The following is a 16813-nucleotide window of genomic DNA, read 5'->3' on the forward strand; positions in this document are numbered from 1 at the left end:
GCCCCGTCCGGCCACGTGGCTGAGGAAGGGCCCACATCTAGAGTATCCGTACATCAGGGGGCCACCGAGATGGACGTGCAGGTTGCTGCCACCCTTGGGCGCTTAGGAATAATGCTGTCACGCACACGTGCGCACAGGCGTTTGCTTGAGCACCTGCTTTCAGCTCTCTCGAGGGTCTACCCTGGAGTGAAGCTGCTGGGGGACCCGCGCTGCCTCCATTGAACCTCCGAGGAACTGCCAGGGCGCCCTTCACAGAGGCTGCCTGCCGGGCAACCCCACCGGCCGGGCTTGAGGTTCCAATTTCCGCACATCCTCTCCAACGCTCACAGCCACCTGTGCTTTGTCATTTTCGTTTTGCAGTTGCACCCGCGGCATATTATGGAGGTTCCCAGGCTAGGGCTCTAACGAGAGCTGGAGCCGGTGGCCTACGCCACAGCCAGAGCAACACGGGATCCGAGCCGCGTTTGCAACCTACACCACAGCTCACAGCCATACCGGATTCTTAACCCACGGAGCGAGGCAGGGATTCAAACCTGCATCCTCACAGACACCTTGTCTGGGTGCTTAACCCACTGAACCACAGTGGGAACTCCCCATCCTCCTCTTCTGCTTGGCCCTCCCACAGTGAGGGGCGTGGCGGCCTTCACTTCTGATGGCGAGTGGGCGCCCTGCAGGCGGTGGCAGCCTTACCAGATGGGCTGCTGCTTCAGGTGCGTGTACAGGTAGATCTTCTGCCCCCTCCGCTCCTCCTCCGGGCTGCAAACTGTCACTGCGGGGGGGGGGGGGGGGAGTGGCTGAGCGAGGCAGATCCCATGGCAACTCTCCCTGCAGGCCCCGCGTCCCCCCAGAGGTCATACAAATAAGCAGCCACTATTTCCTGGTGCCTGCTCAGCTGCCCACAGCCCATCATGATGCCCTCAGGCCTGGCAGTGGGGACTCCTCCCCAGGAAGGGGCCGGGGACCAGCCTCCCCACCCCCACGATGCTTTCCGTGACCTCCCTGGGGGGAGGCGTTATCCCCAGAGCGGGTTTTTCCATGGAAATTCAATATGAGGTTACAGGAGCCGAGAGCAGCGGGGCCTCAGGCATGGCAGCACCCCTGCTCCAGAGGAGCTAGAGTCCAGGACGTTTGGGGATCTGTCGGCAGGGGGGCCCGGTTCCCTGGGCTGGGCTGAGACCACGCAGAGCTGCTGCGATGCCGCCCGAGGGCCCGAGAGCCCAGGAGGCACTCACCTGTTCCCGGTGGCTTCTCCTGGAGCTTGTCCTCTTCCTCCCTTGGGGACACAAACCACAGGGGTGACAAAGTGACCCCCAGAGCTTCTCAAAGAACCCTTTCACGTTGATGGAAAGGGGTCACGTCTCACGACACCGTGGACATTTGAGGCGGGTTTCTCTGAATCGGCGTTTACGACATGGAAGCTCTGTCTACCAGTCGCCAGTCTTTGCAAACTGCGACATGCTATGCAGGCTTCCTTGTGCCTTTTCTCTGAGTCCCAAACTGTCTGGACCAGGGGAGGAATAAAGCCAAGTTGCCTGGTTGGAACAGAGCCACCGGAGGGGACGCGGGGACCAGGAGATGTCCCCCTTTCTTTGTGGGAGTCTCAGTTCTACGCTGTTCTGAAGCGCCTGGCCCCACGGTCACCCCGGGGGGACGTGCCGTCTCCTCGCCTTCACCTGCTCCGGGAGCACAAGCTCTCACCCCAGGAGAAGCAGGACGGGGGGCCGTCATCTCCCTCCCACCTACTGACAACTTGCACATGGAAACAGGGACCCCTGGGGGTACCCCTGTATGTTAGCAAACGGGGGGCACTTGGAAACCCCAGAAAACTGCAGGATGAGGCGGCACGCCGGGCGGGCAGCTGTGTTTCCCGGGAGGGGCTCGGGGCCTCCAACGGGCAGGGGCGAGCAGACGCTCCCGGCGGGCTCGGTCGGCAGGTCAGGTCCCCCATCGCAGCCACGCGCGGGGCACTCACTCGCTTCTCCTGGCCAGGGGCCCCTTGGGCTTGGTCTCCAGCCCGAAGAAGCCCTTGACGTTCTCCGTCCTGGCCGACGTGTTCTTCAGCAGCCGCTCGGCAATGTCCTTCTTCTCCGCCAGCCAGCTGTTGGCCGACCTCAAGTAGGAGTCGATGCTCCCCGCCGGCTTCTCCTTGGCCTCCGAGGGGAGCAGCTGCGGCTTACCTGGAGCGCAGGGGCGCGGGGTGAGCACGCGGCAGGGACCTCGGAGGGCGGGTGGGGTCCTGGGGGTGGGCTAGGCTGTCTCCCTCTGCCATCGTGGGCGCGCCCCAGCTCTCTGGCTGAGCCCCCACTGGGCACCAGCCAGCCAGGTGCCACCAGGGGCTGAAGGGGAAACAGGCGGGGATCCAGCCCCAAGGAAGCAGCAGGTCCAGAGGAGTGAGCGATGCCCAAGTGGCGCAGGGGGAGGGAGGAGGACAGGCTTTCCCCGCGGCGGGAAGAGGCGGGCAGCGGCCAAATGGCCCTGAGCGCCCCTGGGCCGGTTCTGGAATAGGAGGGCCCGGACGCGGTGACGGGAGGAGGGCGGCCGGGGAAGGAGGCGCACTCCTCCCGCTGCCTTTGGAATGAGGCCCACGTGCCCCCTTCGGGTCACAGGGCTCCGGGGGTGGGAAGGAGGCCAGCACTGGCGCTGCACGGACCAGCTCCAGTCCACGTGCAGGTCCCTAGCGAGTGTCTGATGTCGCATCAGGAGGCCCCAGTGCAAGGAGCCAGGGGAGCTCAGCCCACACTCTGCACAAAGGCAGCTCCAGCCCAGGGCCCAGGGCTGCTCCTCTGCACCGCACCCCGGCTGCCCCGGTGCACATTTGGCCAAAACATGGACCGACAGCTCCCTCCCCGCAGCCGCAGCACCTGCCCTGAGAAGTCCCGCCTGTGGGTTTCTACCACCCTTGTTTCCTCGTGGCCAGAAGCGCCAGCCTCCTGACCGCCCCGTGGACCACTCCCTTCCCCTGTTCTAGAGGGACCCCTCACCATGGGCCCCTCCCTATCAGGCCTCGCAGCTTTGCCTTTAACGGGGACGAAACCCCACCCGAGGCAGGCTGGCGGGTCCCAGGCCCCCTGCCCCACCCCGCCCTGCCCCGCCCGGGGGGGCTCACCGATGTAGTAGTAGGTGAAACACATGGTCATGAGACTCTTGGCTGGTGCGAAGTCATCCATCTGATGGCACCTGAAGGGGAGGAGGGTGCCTGGCTGAAGGAAGCTTCCAGCTGGTGCTCCCACCGCACATTCACAAGGTGACACCGACAGGCTTTGCTCCGCAGGCCCTCCCTCCCCCGACGCTGCAGAGGAGAAGCCACAGAAATAACTCCCCTGGTCCAAAGAGCGAGTCACCCGTTGGCTCACCGCCTGGGAGTGGGGCTGATTCTGGGCAGGAAGAGGAGCTCGCCTTCTGTCAGCCTGGCCTCTCCCACCTGCTCCTGGAGCAGCCCGGGCCCAGGACGCCTCGACCCCACACCAAGGAGTAGCCCCAGAACTGGAGACCGGGCCTCAGGTCTCAGGCCCACACTGGAGGCCCCGGACACCTCGCAGCCTGTCGTTCTCAGGAACGAGCAGGGACTTAGATGACCCACCCCAGACAGACAGGGGCGGCCCTGGCCCCTTCACGGGCGTGGCCAGCTGTGGACGGCCGGGCCCACCCCAGAACCCCGGCCTCAGGGCCCGAGGATGTGCATTTCCCAACAAGCTGCCGCGGGAAGCCTATGTTCCGAGGCTCCCGGTCCAGGAACGACACTTCGAGATGGGCTGGGAATTCAAAGATCTACCAACTCCACGGCACTTGCTGAAGAGCAAAGCATTACCTAGCAGAAGCTCCGATAAGCTACGACAGTCCTGCACACAGCAAGGCGCACGCTTACGCCACCACGCCAGACTCCCGGCAGCCAGAGGAAGCGACACACACGGAACCATCCAACTTCACAAACACGAAAGGGGGGACAGTGCCAAAGGAGGCTTGTCTGCCACTAGGAATTTGGACCATTACAGGTGCAAAAGCTACAGCGACGTTCACTGCGGCACCGTGACCCAGAGCAGGAGGGGAAGCGCGATGGGCTCACCGCCCACCAATCACGGTACGTTCCCACGCGCCTGCATGGGGAACACCTCGCAGCCATTCACAGCGGCAGCGCTGTGTGTGAGCCCACGCACGGGGCTGTCTCTTCGGGAAAAAAACGCGTGTTTGCCCATGAGTGTGCACCACGGGCTGTGCTAACCCCGGGCCTGGGACCGCGAGTGGGAGAAGAGGCCACAAGAGCCTCTCCTCTCCTCTCAGCCTCGGGGCCGTCCATCCGGTTTCTTCGCGTCCTTCCCTTCCTGCTTTGTTTTCAACTCTGGACAAGTACTGCTTAAAAAAACAAAGCCCCCCCACCCCCGCCGCCAAAAAAGGAAGAAAAACTAGTCAACAGAAACATTCTAGACAGCGTGAAGGCCATTTTTAAAATAAAAACAATCAAATAAATCTAAAAGGCAAACTTCTAAATTTTTTTTTTTTTTTTTGCCGCCTTACAAAAAATATGTATGCTCACCAAGAGAAAGATACTGCACGTGGTAGGACTGGAACTTGGATTTAACTGCTTCCCCCCAGTTTTACTTATTTAAGGAAACATTGAAAGAAAAATTGTGACTTAAATAAGCGCGTTGCCATGTGGGACAGGCGCCATCTACACAAAATCCGGGTTCGCGAAAAGGCCATGGGCACAAACGCCAGAGGCAGCGGCGTCTTCAGGGCAGGAGAGCGAGCTGACCCCTCCACCTGCGGCTGCTCGGACGCAGCTGTGGACACGCTCCCGGGGGCGAGGACACTGTCCCTCCACCCCGCCAGCTCCGACACCGAGGTTCCTCCCCCAGGAGCACCCTGAGCAAGTGCCGGAAAAACAGGGGCTCTTCTCTGAGCCACGTTCCTCCAGCACGCACCCGTGTCCACGGGGACAGAGGGCGCCTGGGAGGCACCGAGACACAGGGAGCAGCCACACTTCCACGCGGAGAAAAGGGAAAGCAAGAGTGAAGAGGGGGCTCGGGGCTGGAAGGACGCAGGGACACGGAGACGAGGGGACCTCCCTTCCCCACGCCTTGCCCCCCATCCTCAGAGCCCCCCGGCTCAGCCCCCCAGGCAGACGCGGCCCCTCCGGCTCATCCCGGGAGTCACGTCCAGCTCTGATGCGAGTCAGGACCTTAAGAAGGGGCCGAGGCCTAGAGCCAGGGCCTCGGGAGGAGGAGCCCCGCGGGCCACGCAGCCTGGCTCCCCAGCCACCCAGAGCCCACACGGTCTGGCATGCCCTCTGTGACACGAGGCTCGGGCCCATCTCTCTAAGTGGGCGGTCACCCCGTGTCAGGGCCGTCACCGCAGGCAAGCCGGAGCCCGCCAAGCTCCGCGCATGTCATCACAGCCTGTCCCGGGACGCGCACGGCGGGCTGACTCACGCCCAGCGGGGCCTTGATCTCTGCCGCCGGGCGGGACCACTCGGTGACTCGTGGGATGCCCGTTGCGACGTCTAGCTGATGCCGGCGGTGTCAGAGCAGCGGGGCGAGGACACGAGGGGCGGTTACTCGCGGCTGGGGTCTCGTGGGCGGGAAGGGAGGGAGGGTGGAGGCTCTGGGCGGCAGCGCCACTTACTCGAACAGGACCACGGCAAAGGACTGCACCAGCCGGTAGAAGGTGGGCTCCGAGACGCACTTGGAGTTGCAGCGCTGGCCGGGAAGAGGGCAGACACATCACGGGGGGGCAGAGGTGCCCTCAGCCTGGCATCTCTAAACACAGCTGGGGTGCAGGCCCGGGATGGGCCTGCTCTTCAGAAACCAAGACCCAGCCGAGGGCTGGCCCTGCGCCCTCATCGCTCCGAGCACAGGCGGGCGTTTCCCACGTGGTCTTAGGAGATTTTAAAAACTAGGGACTTGACACACTCTCTCACCCACGGGAGCTATGGAAGGACAGGACCCCAAGGTGACAACACTGGCTCTTCTCTGGATGGAAGACTTACGGGCACTTTCTCTATGTTTGCTTTTCTGCATTTTCTCTCTCTCTTTTTTTTTTTTTCGGCCGTGCCCAGAGCATGCAGAAGCCCTTGAGCCAGGGATCAAACCCGAGCCACAGCAGTAACAATGCTGGGTCCTTAACCTGCTAGGCCACTAGGGAACTCTTCATCTGCACGTTCTAATCTTTCTGTGGAGAATAAGTTATTTGTGATAAAAAGACTTTGACGAGGCAGTTTCCGTTGTGGCGCAGTGGGTAACGAATCTGACTAGGAACCATGAGGTTGCGGGTTCGATCCCTGGCCTTGCTCAATGGGTTAAGGATCCAGTGTTGCCGCGAGCTGTGTTGTAGGCCGCTGATGTGGCTCAGATCCCGCGTTGCTGTGGCTCTGGCGTAGGCAGGTGGCTAAAGCTCCGATTCGACTCCTGGCCTGGGAACCTCCATATGCCACAGGAGCGGCCCAAGAAATGGCAAAAAGACAAAAAACAAAAACAAACTTTGAGGAGGAGTTCCCATCGTGCTGCAGTGGAAATGAATCCGACGAGGAACCATGAAGTGGCGGGTTCGATCCCTGACCCCAATGGGTTAAGGATCTGGTGTTGCCGTGAGCTGTGGTGTAGGCCAGCAGCTGCAGTTCCAGTTTCACCCCTAGCCCAGGAACCTCTATATGCTATGGGTGCGGCCCTAAAACGACAAACAAACAAACAAAAAAAAACCTTAAAAATTAAGAAATTAATCCACCTCACAGAAAAAAAAAAAAAAAAAGAATCTACTGGCTATTTAAAAACTTAATTCTCATCTGAATTTACCTGGCTGTCACTGCCCTGAATATTTTATCTTTACAAAAACTGAGTGTTGTGGATTACTGAATAAAAGCCTGAATGGGAGTTCTCCTGTGGCACAGTGGGTTCGGATCTGGCAATGTTACTATAGCGGCTCGGGTCGCTGCTCTGGCACAGGTTCGATGCCTGGCCCGGGTACTTCCACATGCCCCAGGCACGGCCAAAAAACAAAACAAGGAGGGGAAAAACCCTGCATGGACACAGCCCCTGCACTTGTTTTTTAAAAAACGAGCTTTTCTGGAATTCCCTGGGGTTGGGGGACCATCATCCTTTCGGGGGCACTGCCCACTGCTGTAAGCGGGGTTTGAGAGCATCTCTAGGCGAGTTTCACACTGTTGTTCTGGGGGGTCATTTCCCTCAACTCCTTCATTTCTCCAGCGAGGAGGAGCTGCCCACGCCAGAGCGCCCCGCGTCACCCTCTTACCTGGGCGCTCACGTACCGGGCAAACCATTCCCGGGCTTTGCCGTTCTCACTGCTGCAATGCTCCCCGAACTTGGCCTTCTCCTCCTGGTCCAAGTCCTCCCTGAAAAAGAAGGCAGAGGGGAAACGAAACAGAAACCCTTCAACCCCCTGGACCGAGAAAGATTCCCGTGGGGCAGAGGCAGGACGGGAGCCCGGAGCACAGCCGGCTCTGGGCCCCGCAGCACGGAACCCCCGCTGCCCTCACCCGCCACCTGCGGACGCCTGGTCTACAGCAGCTCATCTCGCCGTCTGGGCCACCCCAGGAGGAAGCGTGTCATTTCTGTTTTAAAGAGGAGGAGACGGGCTCGGAGGATGAGACACCGCTGAGGCGCAGTGAGCAGGAGCCCCAGCCAGACGTCCTGGCTCCAAAGCCCACAAGCCTCCCCGACGCCCGCCTCAGTGAGGTCCAGGCACCTGCAAGGGCTTGGCTCTCCAGCTCGCCCGGCTTCCCGCTAGTCTCGGGTGCTGACGTCAGCAGGGAGCCCCCGCTGGAGTCAGGAATTCCTAATGTGCTCGGTCCCACTGAGGCCGAGAAACACCGAGGGGTCTGCTGCCCCTCCGACCACTGGAAGGAGGACGCGGCGGCTCACCCCTCCGCGCTTCGGAAGAGCCAGTCTGCCCGCCTCTCTGACCACCCCCGGCTCGGTCTGTGAGGGGAAGACGGAGGGACCCCGGGCCTGGGCTCACTGCCACCAGGGCGAATGAAACCCTTGCCTCATCTCAAACCACTTGCAATCATCTCCATGGGGGGCCAGTATTCTACCCCAAATGGGAAGACTAAAACAGGGAAGCTGAAGATCCACTGGCTGGTGCGGTTTCATTTATTCAAGGTTTTGCAGAAAACACCTTGGTCTCATTTCCCCCAAAACAACAACAGCAGAGGGAGCGCGAGGATCGGCCCGGCGCGTGCGGGTCTCTCGGAACGCGCCTGCGAACGCACCCGACGCGGCTCTCCGTGCCCTGCACTGCCCACAGGCTGCCACAAATGCAAACTGGCCTTCCTGGCAGATGAGCAAGCTTCTGGGCCTTTTTTCTCCCCTTTGCATTAACTGGGTGTGCTCAGAGAAAGCTGACGAATTGCCACACAAAACCCGGAGGACGCCCGCCCACTGCTCTCCCAGAAGGCCTGATAATCGCACAGCAAAGCAGTTTGGGGAGCCGTTGAAGATTTGTGTCCGAGACCGCGGCCCCTCCTAACCGCTCGGATAAGTGAGGCCACACCCGGAGAAGGTGGACATTGACCTGCCAGCAACGAGCGAGGGGGCTGAGTCACAGCAGGAAACACCCGCCTTGCTGGGTGGTGTCAACCAGCGCAGTCTTCTTATGCGTGAACCAAACAGGGAGAGTCCCTCGGACCAAGGCTCTGCAGACCCCCACGTGTGCACATCTACGGGTTTAAAGGCAGATTCTGACCCGGGGGGTTGGGTGCGGCCCAGGACTCTGCATTTCTTACAAGCTCCCGTGATGCTGATGCTGCAGGTCGGGTCAGCGCTGACCTGGGGAGCGAGAGCTGCAGCACTTCAGCTGCTGTGAACCACGTGAGACCAGCAGTCAGGAGCCAGGGCCTGGGCTGAATCTGCAGCTGCCTCCCCTTCCCCGGGTGAGACGGGGCAGCGTGAGGCAGGCAGACCCCAGCTCCTCCGTCCGCCTTCTCACCCAGCCTCCACTTTCTGCTGCCAATGCCACTGGTCCTTGCTCGCCCCGTCAAGAGGCACCAGAGAGGGCCAGACAGAGCAGCCCAGCGGGTCCCCATCCTGCGTGAGCTCAGCCGTCCTGGCCCCGTCCTGCCCCCACTCAGCGTCAGCTGAGAGCCGCACCTCCCACCGGAGCAGGGGGCCCACGGGCGGGGCTGGCGCCGGGCTTACCCCCCGGAGAAGATCTTCTCCACGTAGCGGCGCATAAACTCCCGGAGCTCGCGCGGCTCCTCGTCCTTGGCGGAGTCGGCGCTCTGGTTGGAGGAGAAGGACTCGTTGGAGGAGGAGCGGCGGTACCCGCCCCAGGCCGGGTGTGAGGGCGACTCGCCCAGGTCGTTCTCGCTGTCCGCCGACTCCGTGGTCTCACTCTCCGACGCGCCCTCGCCCGGGGAGCTGTCCCCATCGGGCAGCTTCGGGGGCATCGCCTCCAGGGGCGAGGAGGTGGACGGCTCGGCCCCGAAGTCAATCAGCGAGCCCACGGGGACCTCGGGGGCCTCCATGGCTCGGGCGGGCAGCAGCGGTGGTGGCGGCGGCGGCAGCGGACGGGGTTCCCAGGTGACTCAGCGGGAGCTGGCCGTGTGCGTGGGCGCTGCGGGCCCGAGCGGGAGTCCTCTGGGGCGGCTGGCGGGCCTAAGGCATCTGGGATGGAAAGAGACACATCAGCGCAGTCACCGCCCCGCGCATAAGAGGAGCTGGGCACCGAGAATCCGACTGAGGTGAACGAACTCCCGTAAAGGGAAGAGGCTCCAAACTCCCAGCACTGGGGCCATTTCTCCGCCGCCGCCGTCCTCCCACGGCCTGCGTGCAGTCGAGCACCCAGTACTGGGCAGTGAGCACACACTACCGTCAGGATTTCTCCAGACGAAGCCCAGAGACCTCAAGGGGGCTGCACCCGCCAGCCCTGCCCCGACTCGGGCCTACCAGCCTGAGGCCAGTAAGAACGGGCACCTGCCGCCCTGGATGGCGGCCCAGGAGACGGTGTCGCCAGGCACGTGCTAGGCATGTGGGTCCCTCGCCCCCTCCCGGGTCCCCGTCTCAGCACTCTCCCACCCAAGACCCAGAACCTCCCTGCTGTCTGTACACGGCCCCTCAAGCCCTCTCGTGGTATCTAAGTGGCATTTGCTGCCTGACCGGCCTTCTCCTCCCTGCCCCCTTCCTGCCCCAGGGCCACCCTGGGCAACGACAGCCACGTTCCCGGGGCTGTCCCGCTGCTCCCTAGGCTGGACGGTCCTCTCCCGCCCCCACCTTCCTCCCTCAGCCCCACCCAGAGGCTTGGCTTAGCGCCACCTCTCCGAGAAGCTTTGCTCCACCCCTAGGCCAGCTATTTACCGACTCCTCTTGGCCCCTGGCATTTTATTTATGCTCATTTGTGAGTTTGCGTGTTTGAGACACAGATACTGGTATTTCTGTTTACCCCACTAAAGTATAACCCCCTGAGGGTGATCTTAGCCACCTCTGCAGCAATCCAAGCGCCCCGCGCAGTCCTGACTAAGAGTCCACTCGAGGAAGGACCAGCCCTGACCGCGGACATGCTCTGAGAGTCGGGCAAGTCGACGACGGAGGCGGTGCTGGGATTAATTAGGATCTTCGATTCTAAACCAGGTCTCCCGCCGGTCAGTTCCAGGGTCACCTGCCAGTTCTGGGGCTCCCTCCCTGGGGACGTGGGGCGGGCAGCCCAGCAGGAAGTCACCGTCCTCTTCATACGAAAGCCATCTTGATCCTGGGCTATGTCCCTTTCCTCCCGCTCTACAGATCCCCAAATATCCAGGACAACACCTGGCAGACAGGTGGCTGCCGACACTAGAACGCATGCATCTTCTATGGGCAATTCAATGTGAAAACTGCACTTACTGCCGCTAAGAGCTTAATGCTCACGAATCCATTATGGGCTCCTCCAGATTCCCCTGAGCAGGATACTTTTACACACCACGGGTCAGAAAGACGGAACGGCTGGCTCCGTGTCATTGGAGTGGCCACGGCCCACCTTCAGAAAAGCCCTACAGAGCCTGCCTTGGTCCGAAACAGAGAAGCACAAACCTCAGCTCAAAAGAAGTTTCTGGGCCAGGAGAGCAACAGCGGCCCCTAGGAGCCCAGGTGCTCAGCCAGCCTGAGACTAAGGAGTCAGGGGTGGGGCCACCCTGGTCCCTTCCCACCAGTGAGGCTGGCGAGCTGGGGCCTCTGCCTCGGGACCAGGGCCTCCATCAGAGACATCGAGGTCGTGTCAGATCAGGTTCCTTCTGGCAACCACGGTCTCAGACTCTTCAAAGAACAGAAAATCACACCTATACTGACTCACCTGATACCAAAAATGGAAAATCACACACTAGGAAAAATGTTTGCAGCCGCTATGATAGGAAAACTGAGTTAATCACATCTACATGATAAATTGAGCCAATTCCAACTAAAAAAAATCTATGTATTTTTTTTTGTCTTTTTTTTTTTTTTTGCTATTTCTTGGGCCATTCCCGCGGCATATGGAGGTTCCCAGGCTAGGGGTTGAATCGGAGCTGTAGCCACCGGCCTACGCCAGAGCCACAGCAACGCGGGATCCGAGCCGTGTCTGCAACCTACACCACAGCTCACGGCAACGCCGGATCGTCAACCCACTGAGCAAGGGCAGGGACCGAACCCGCAACCTCATGGTTCCTAGTCGGATTCGTTAACCACTGCGCCACGACGGGAACTCCAAAATCTATATTCTAATAGAGGTATGAACTATTCAAATAGGTGTGGCACAAGAGGAAATATTATTAAACGCTGAGACAGTTCTTCAACCCATACTAATAGCCTCACACAGAGACAGGTGAGGCGAAACAGAGATGAGCTTACACGACAAAACAAAAGCAAAAATAGCATTTAAAACCCCAAAGCCGAAGAGATTGTGAAACAAATAACACTACCAAACAATCCTGGCACAAGGGATAAATAAGCCTTTAGCAATTTCTCTAATTCTTATTTTTCTCTCCTCTGATCCAGGAATTCATATTCTTGGAATTCATCGAAGAAAAGAATTCAAAACATTTAAAAACAGCTACTGGAAGGAAAATGCTCGGTATTTACGATCCTGACAAATTAGGGGGGGATATCTAAATATGGTAAAGTGGCAAACAGGGTCTAACAATTTGATGCAAGAGCCCTCGGCATAAGAAGCAATTAGGAAAATGTTGACTTCATAGTTAACAAACATTCCACCATCAACACATATTTACTGCATCTCACTGTGTGCCATCCCCGGGTCCGGGGGCTGGAAACACTGAAGTGAGGGCATTTTAATTTTCCTATAATGGCAATTACATGAACCTATGAAAAAGGACTGAAAAAGAAGACAGAAACCCACGGCAGTGCTGGTCCTAGGGCAATTTCCCCCTTTTCTTTTATTCTTGATCAGCACAAGGGCATGTGCAAGAAACAAACATTCAGAGAGGTGACCAGTTACTGTATCTTGCAGCATCTCAGGTGGTTAACCTGAAGGGCCGTGTCTATTTACCGAGGCAGAATCCCCAGCACTGGAGGTTCAAGATCAGACCGAATTATCACAGCTACTTCTGGTCCGGCCCGAGACACCCTCAGAGGCTGGCAGGAGGCTCTCCCGGCACCCTTCTTCTGAGCTTGGAGATTTGGGGGGTGCCGGAGTCATCCTCTCCCAGAAGCCTCCTCTGTGGGCGCGGAAGGAGAGGGTGGTGAGGGGCCCGGCCCTGCAGGAGGGGAAGCAGGGGCAGGCGGGGCCAGGTGGGCACCATGGGCTGCCCCGTGCAGGCCACTCTGCCCCAGGACTCGTGCTGGGGGAGAGGAGAGAGAGCCAAGCCGGCTCCCAGAGCTGAGACGCTGGCGTGACGCGAAGCTTGTGCTAAGGTCCTTGGAAGGGACCAGCGTAACCACAGGCCTCACGCAGGATGAGGGGACAGTCACATTCGGCACCCCGGGATCACACACCCCATGTGACTACCTGTCCAGCTGGAGACACAGAGGAACAGGCCCCAAGTGCACGGACCGCGCTGAGCGCCGGCCAGGGGCTGCCACTCAGGGTCCGGAGCCCAGTCGGATCCCATCTAAAGAGCTTTCTAAAAGTGCTGAAATCCACTGCGTGAAATCTGCCAATTCCTCAACCATGGCAACCCATTGAAATTTATTACCAAATACACCACAGGCCAGAAGAAACATGTCTGTGGATTGCACCCAATCCTCTGCTTTCTTCCTCGGACAAGGAGGCCCACAGACCCACTGTAGGGCCACAGACTCAGACCCAAGATTTGCAATCGTGGCAGAACCTCTGCCAACACAGAGCGTAGATATTACAAATGCTTTTCTATGACCTGCAGCAAAACAGACCTTCCTACACGCACACCCTTATAACCTCACCTCCAGGGCCCTAAGGCAGAAGCTTCTGCAACCAAATTGGGCTGCCTTAACCCACGAGGAAGCTTAGCCACCCGCCCGTGTAACAATGTCCATTGCGCAGCTTCTATGCATCAGGACCACGCAAGGAGCTGGAAATCCAGCCCTGAGTAAGGCCGGGGGGAGCAAACTGGCCGTGCACGTGTGTTAGGAGTAGGACACAGCTGATAAAACAAAAGCCCTAACAAGAATGTCACTGCCACCACGTGCTACAGACACGGTCTCAGGGTGACAGCTCTGAGCGCTGAGTGGGGGGGGCTTCTTTAGACCGGGGGTCAGGGAGGAGCAGCCGCGGAGACTTGAGGGTCTTCTGAGCAGAAGACAGTGGTCTGGGTGGAGGAACAGCTCAGAAACCCCAGCCAGCCATGACTATGGAAAGCTCAGGAAGCGGGAAGGCTGAGGCTAGGAGGGGCTGGCGAGGTGCGCTGGCCGGGCCACACACGAGTCCGGGTCCGGGTTCTCTGGGACGGGCAGGCCGCCGCGGCAGCGGTCTGCGGAAGGAAACGAGCGTGAGGGATGGCCATGGCCATGGCAGGGGCCCCTCTGGCAGGCGGTTTCCTGACCTCGGGCCCCCCACCCCAGCACGGGGCCCAGCTGCGGCAGGAACACGGAAGGAGGCGGCCGTCTGTGGCTGCGGGGCCACTTCCCCACAAGGCTTTGCTCAAACCCTGATTTCCCCAGAGCCCAGAGGGAGCGTCTCCAGCAGGCTGACCTGGGGCCACCACAGGTTCCCGGGGCGGGGAGGCTCCGGAACCTTCCACAACTCTGCACGCCACCCGTCTCCGGCAGCGCCCTCTCCTTTGGGGTCTCTGAGCCACCGGATGCACCGCTCCTGCCATCAAAGGAAGCGACGGCCAAGTGGTTGGACCAGCACAGGGGACACACCGGCTCCCCACCCACCGCCACTCCCCTCAGAGCACAGGAAAGCCCAGGCTGGGCGGGAAGCCCCTGCTCGATGGCCCCACGGCCCAGCAGCAGGCGCCCTGCCCCTCTCCTGAGTGCCCATCTCGGGGGCAGAGGCCTGCACATCACTGAGGCTGTGATGGTGCCACCAAACCCTCCCCCAAGCCTGTGCTGTGGCCGTGGGCACGTAGGGGGTCTGCCTCTGCACCCTCCCTTCATCTGAAGGGTCAAGACCCCGCCTAAGCCCGCCCTGAACCGCATGCATTTATGTCACTGGTACAGGGCAGGGCACTGTGCAAGGGTGGGCAGGACTGTCCAACAGACGAGGAGCGGAGACCCTGAGGCCTGGGACACGCGGACACCACGTGAGCAAGCGCCGTTGGGAAAAAGGCGCCAAGAGGCCTGCCGGACTCCGGGTGGCCACGCACCTGCAATCCATAAACACAGTGCGGGTGAAGCGCCACAGAACGAGACAAGGGAGGCCTCTCTGTCTTTCGATGACTTTATCTCCTTGCAAAGCTACACTTTCTGCGGTTTGCCATGACGAAAAGCCCGCAATGCACAGAAATCCGCGCGAAGTGGGAAAGGAGAGCGGTGGTGTCTAATCTGATTCTAAAGACTAGAAGGTCCCAAAGGCGCAGACAGGCCGCGGCTGAGTAGCTGTGGTGGTTTAAGAAGGAAACAAGAGTATTTTTCAAATACTGGTCCCCGGAGGGGTCCGCTTCCTAGTCCCCAGGACCTTTGAATCTGTCACTTTACATTGACAAGAGGGACTCTGCAGAGAGGACGAAGCGCAGGGGCCCGAGGTGGGGACATGCTCGGGGGTGGTCCCTACGTGGTCACAAGGACCCTGAGGAGAGGGAGGCGAGGGTGGTGGAGCCACAGGAGGAGACGGGAGACGCCAGGACGGGGGCTTTGAAGGGGGAGGAGGGGCCGCCCCCCGGGGGGTGGGCGCCTCTGGAGGCTGGGAGAGGCCAGAGAGGAAGCGTCTTCTCTGGGTCCTCCCGAGGGAACCGGCCTCGGGACACCTTGAGAGCCGGTCAGGCTGACTTTGAACTTCTGACCCCAGAACTGGAAGAGAGTAAATCCTCGTTTTAAGCCACGGGGTCTGTGGTGACGTGTTAAAGCAGCCCCAGGAACCCGGCACAAACAGCCAGCGTGTCGTCAGGACATCAAAACGTACTCAGTTGTTGGGCCCATGAGCTATTCGTTTAAGCCCCAGGAAAACACAGCGTCTGAGACCCTAAGGTGCTGGGACCTCCGCCTGGAAGGCGGGCCGGGGGCCAGGCCACCAAGGCCCTTCCTGCCTGGAGCGCAGAGCCTGACGGAGGCCTCCGGGCGGCCCCGTGTGGCCGGTCAGGCGGGTCCCAGCACTCAGGCAAGCGTGTAGCCATCGCTTCATTTTCTCGTCCCTTCACGGTAAACACGCCGTTGGGGAAAGACGTGCAGGTGGAGGACGGGGAGGAAGCTCTCTTGACCCCACCCGGCCGGCAAGATCCCGCCTCCGTCTGCGGACCCCTGTCGGGACCGGACAAAAGGCAAACGCCTTCTTCACCGTTTCAAAGCAACAGACCTCTGGATGTCTGTGCGGCACCTCGCGGGTGGTGACATCAAGGAACACGCAGGTGACGCACGCGGAGGGCCCTCTCCAGCCCCCTGGGGGGGTGGTTTCCTTCCCACAGACCTGGCTGGAGAAGCACAGGGGCTCCGGGCTTGGCTGCAGGGAGGGCGGCAGACCCTGGCTGAGACCTCGGGTCTCTGGGGCTGCCCTGAGACAGGTGGACTTGACCGAGGACCAGACGAGTGACCTTCAGCTACGAAGTGACATCACAATGAGAGGTTTCATGGAAAACCGGGCCTCCCTGAAATGCTGGAGGAGAGGAGGTGGAGGGGAAGGAAGGGCAGCCTTTCCACACGCCGCCCCCTCCATCGGCCCGCGCACCCCCCCGCACCCCGGCGGAGTCCCAGCATCCTGGGGCACGGGACCCATGTCCACGCCTCCCCCGCCTGCCACACGCGATTAGCCTCACAGCGCAGAGGCATCTGCTCCCTCTGCGCACCTCCCCCGCCGCAGTCACAAGTCACGGAAAGGCCCGGGGGCCGGTGGGGGCGAGGAGGAGCCCCAGCCCTGCTGCAGAGCCGCGACCCCCGGCGCTCCAGCCAGGCCGCAGGCCCAACCCGCTTCCTGTCACTCAGAATCACCCCGTGCAGAGGCGGCTGACCAGATCTGATCCGGACAGACAAGCCTGCTCAGTACTTTCCGCCCGGGTGGCAACTGACACTGCCTTGGAACCAGGGAGAAACGTGGGGCCGTTTGGGCTCTGAGGCAAGTCACCCCAGTGAATGAATCCATGTGAAATTAGAAGTGTCACCGCTGTCCTTTTAGATGTCAGTGGTTCAGGCTGCAGTTCGGATACAAATTTATACCCGGTCAATGTGGGTCCAGGGCGACTTCAGGCCAGTGGAATGAAAGAAACCCATTACTGTTGATGGACAGTGAATACAGTGGAGTTTCCTGGCAGCCAAAGTAAAAAAGGGAA

General features: G+C 60.3%; 1 protein-coding gene across 4 annotated transcripts in view; it reads right to left on the bottom strand.

The window, feature by feature from the left end:
* The window catches only part of KIAA0513 (KIAA0513 ortholog), a 50103-nt gene that overhangs the window by 11884 nt on the left and 21406 nt on the right, over window positions 1-16813 (bottom strand). For all 4 annotated transcript variants that reach the window (XM_047794300.1, XM_047794297.1, XM_047794299.1 and 1 more), the window contains exons 2-8: window positions 9147-9614; window positions 7243-7342; window positions 5620-5693; window positions 3107-3177; window positions 1973-2177; window positions 1233-1273; window positions 691-769 (exon numbers count right to left, since the gene is read on the bottom strand). In XM_047794300.1, coding sequence (XP_047650256.1) covers window positions 691-769; window positions 1233-1273; window positions 1973-2177; window positions 3107-3177; window positions 5620-5693; window positions 7243-7342; window positions 9147-9475 — 899 coding nt within the window. In that variant the 5' untranslated portion in view covers window positions 9476-9614. The remainder of the gene's footprint in view (window positions 1-690; window positions 770-1232; window positions 1274-1972; window positions 2178-3106; window positions 3178-5619; window positions 5694-7242; window positions 7343-9146; window positions 9615-16813) is intronic.

This window comes from Phacochoerus africanus, chromosome 8 (genome assembly GCF_016906955.1).
Source record: "Phacochoerus africanus isolate WHEZ1 chromosome 8, ROS_Pafr_v1, whole genome shotgun sequence".
NCBI classification, from domain to species: domain Eukaryota; kingdom Metazoa; phylum Chordata; class Mammalia; order Artiodactyla; family Suidae; genus Phacochoerus; species Phacochoerus africanus.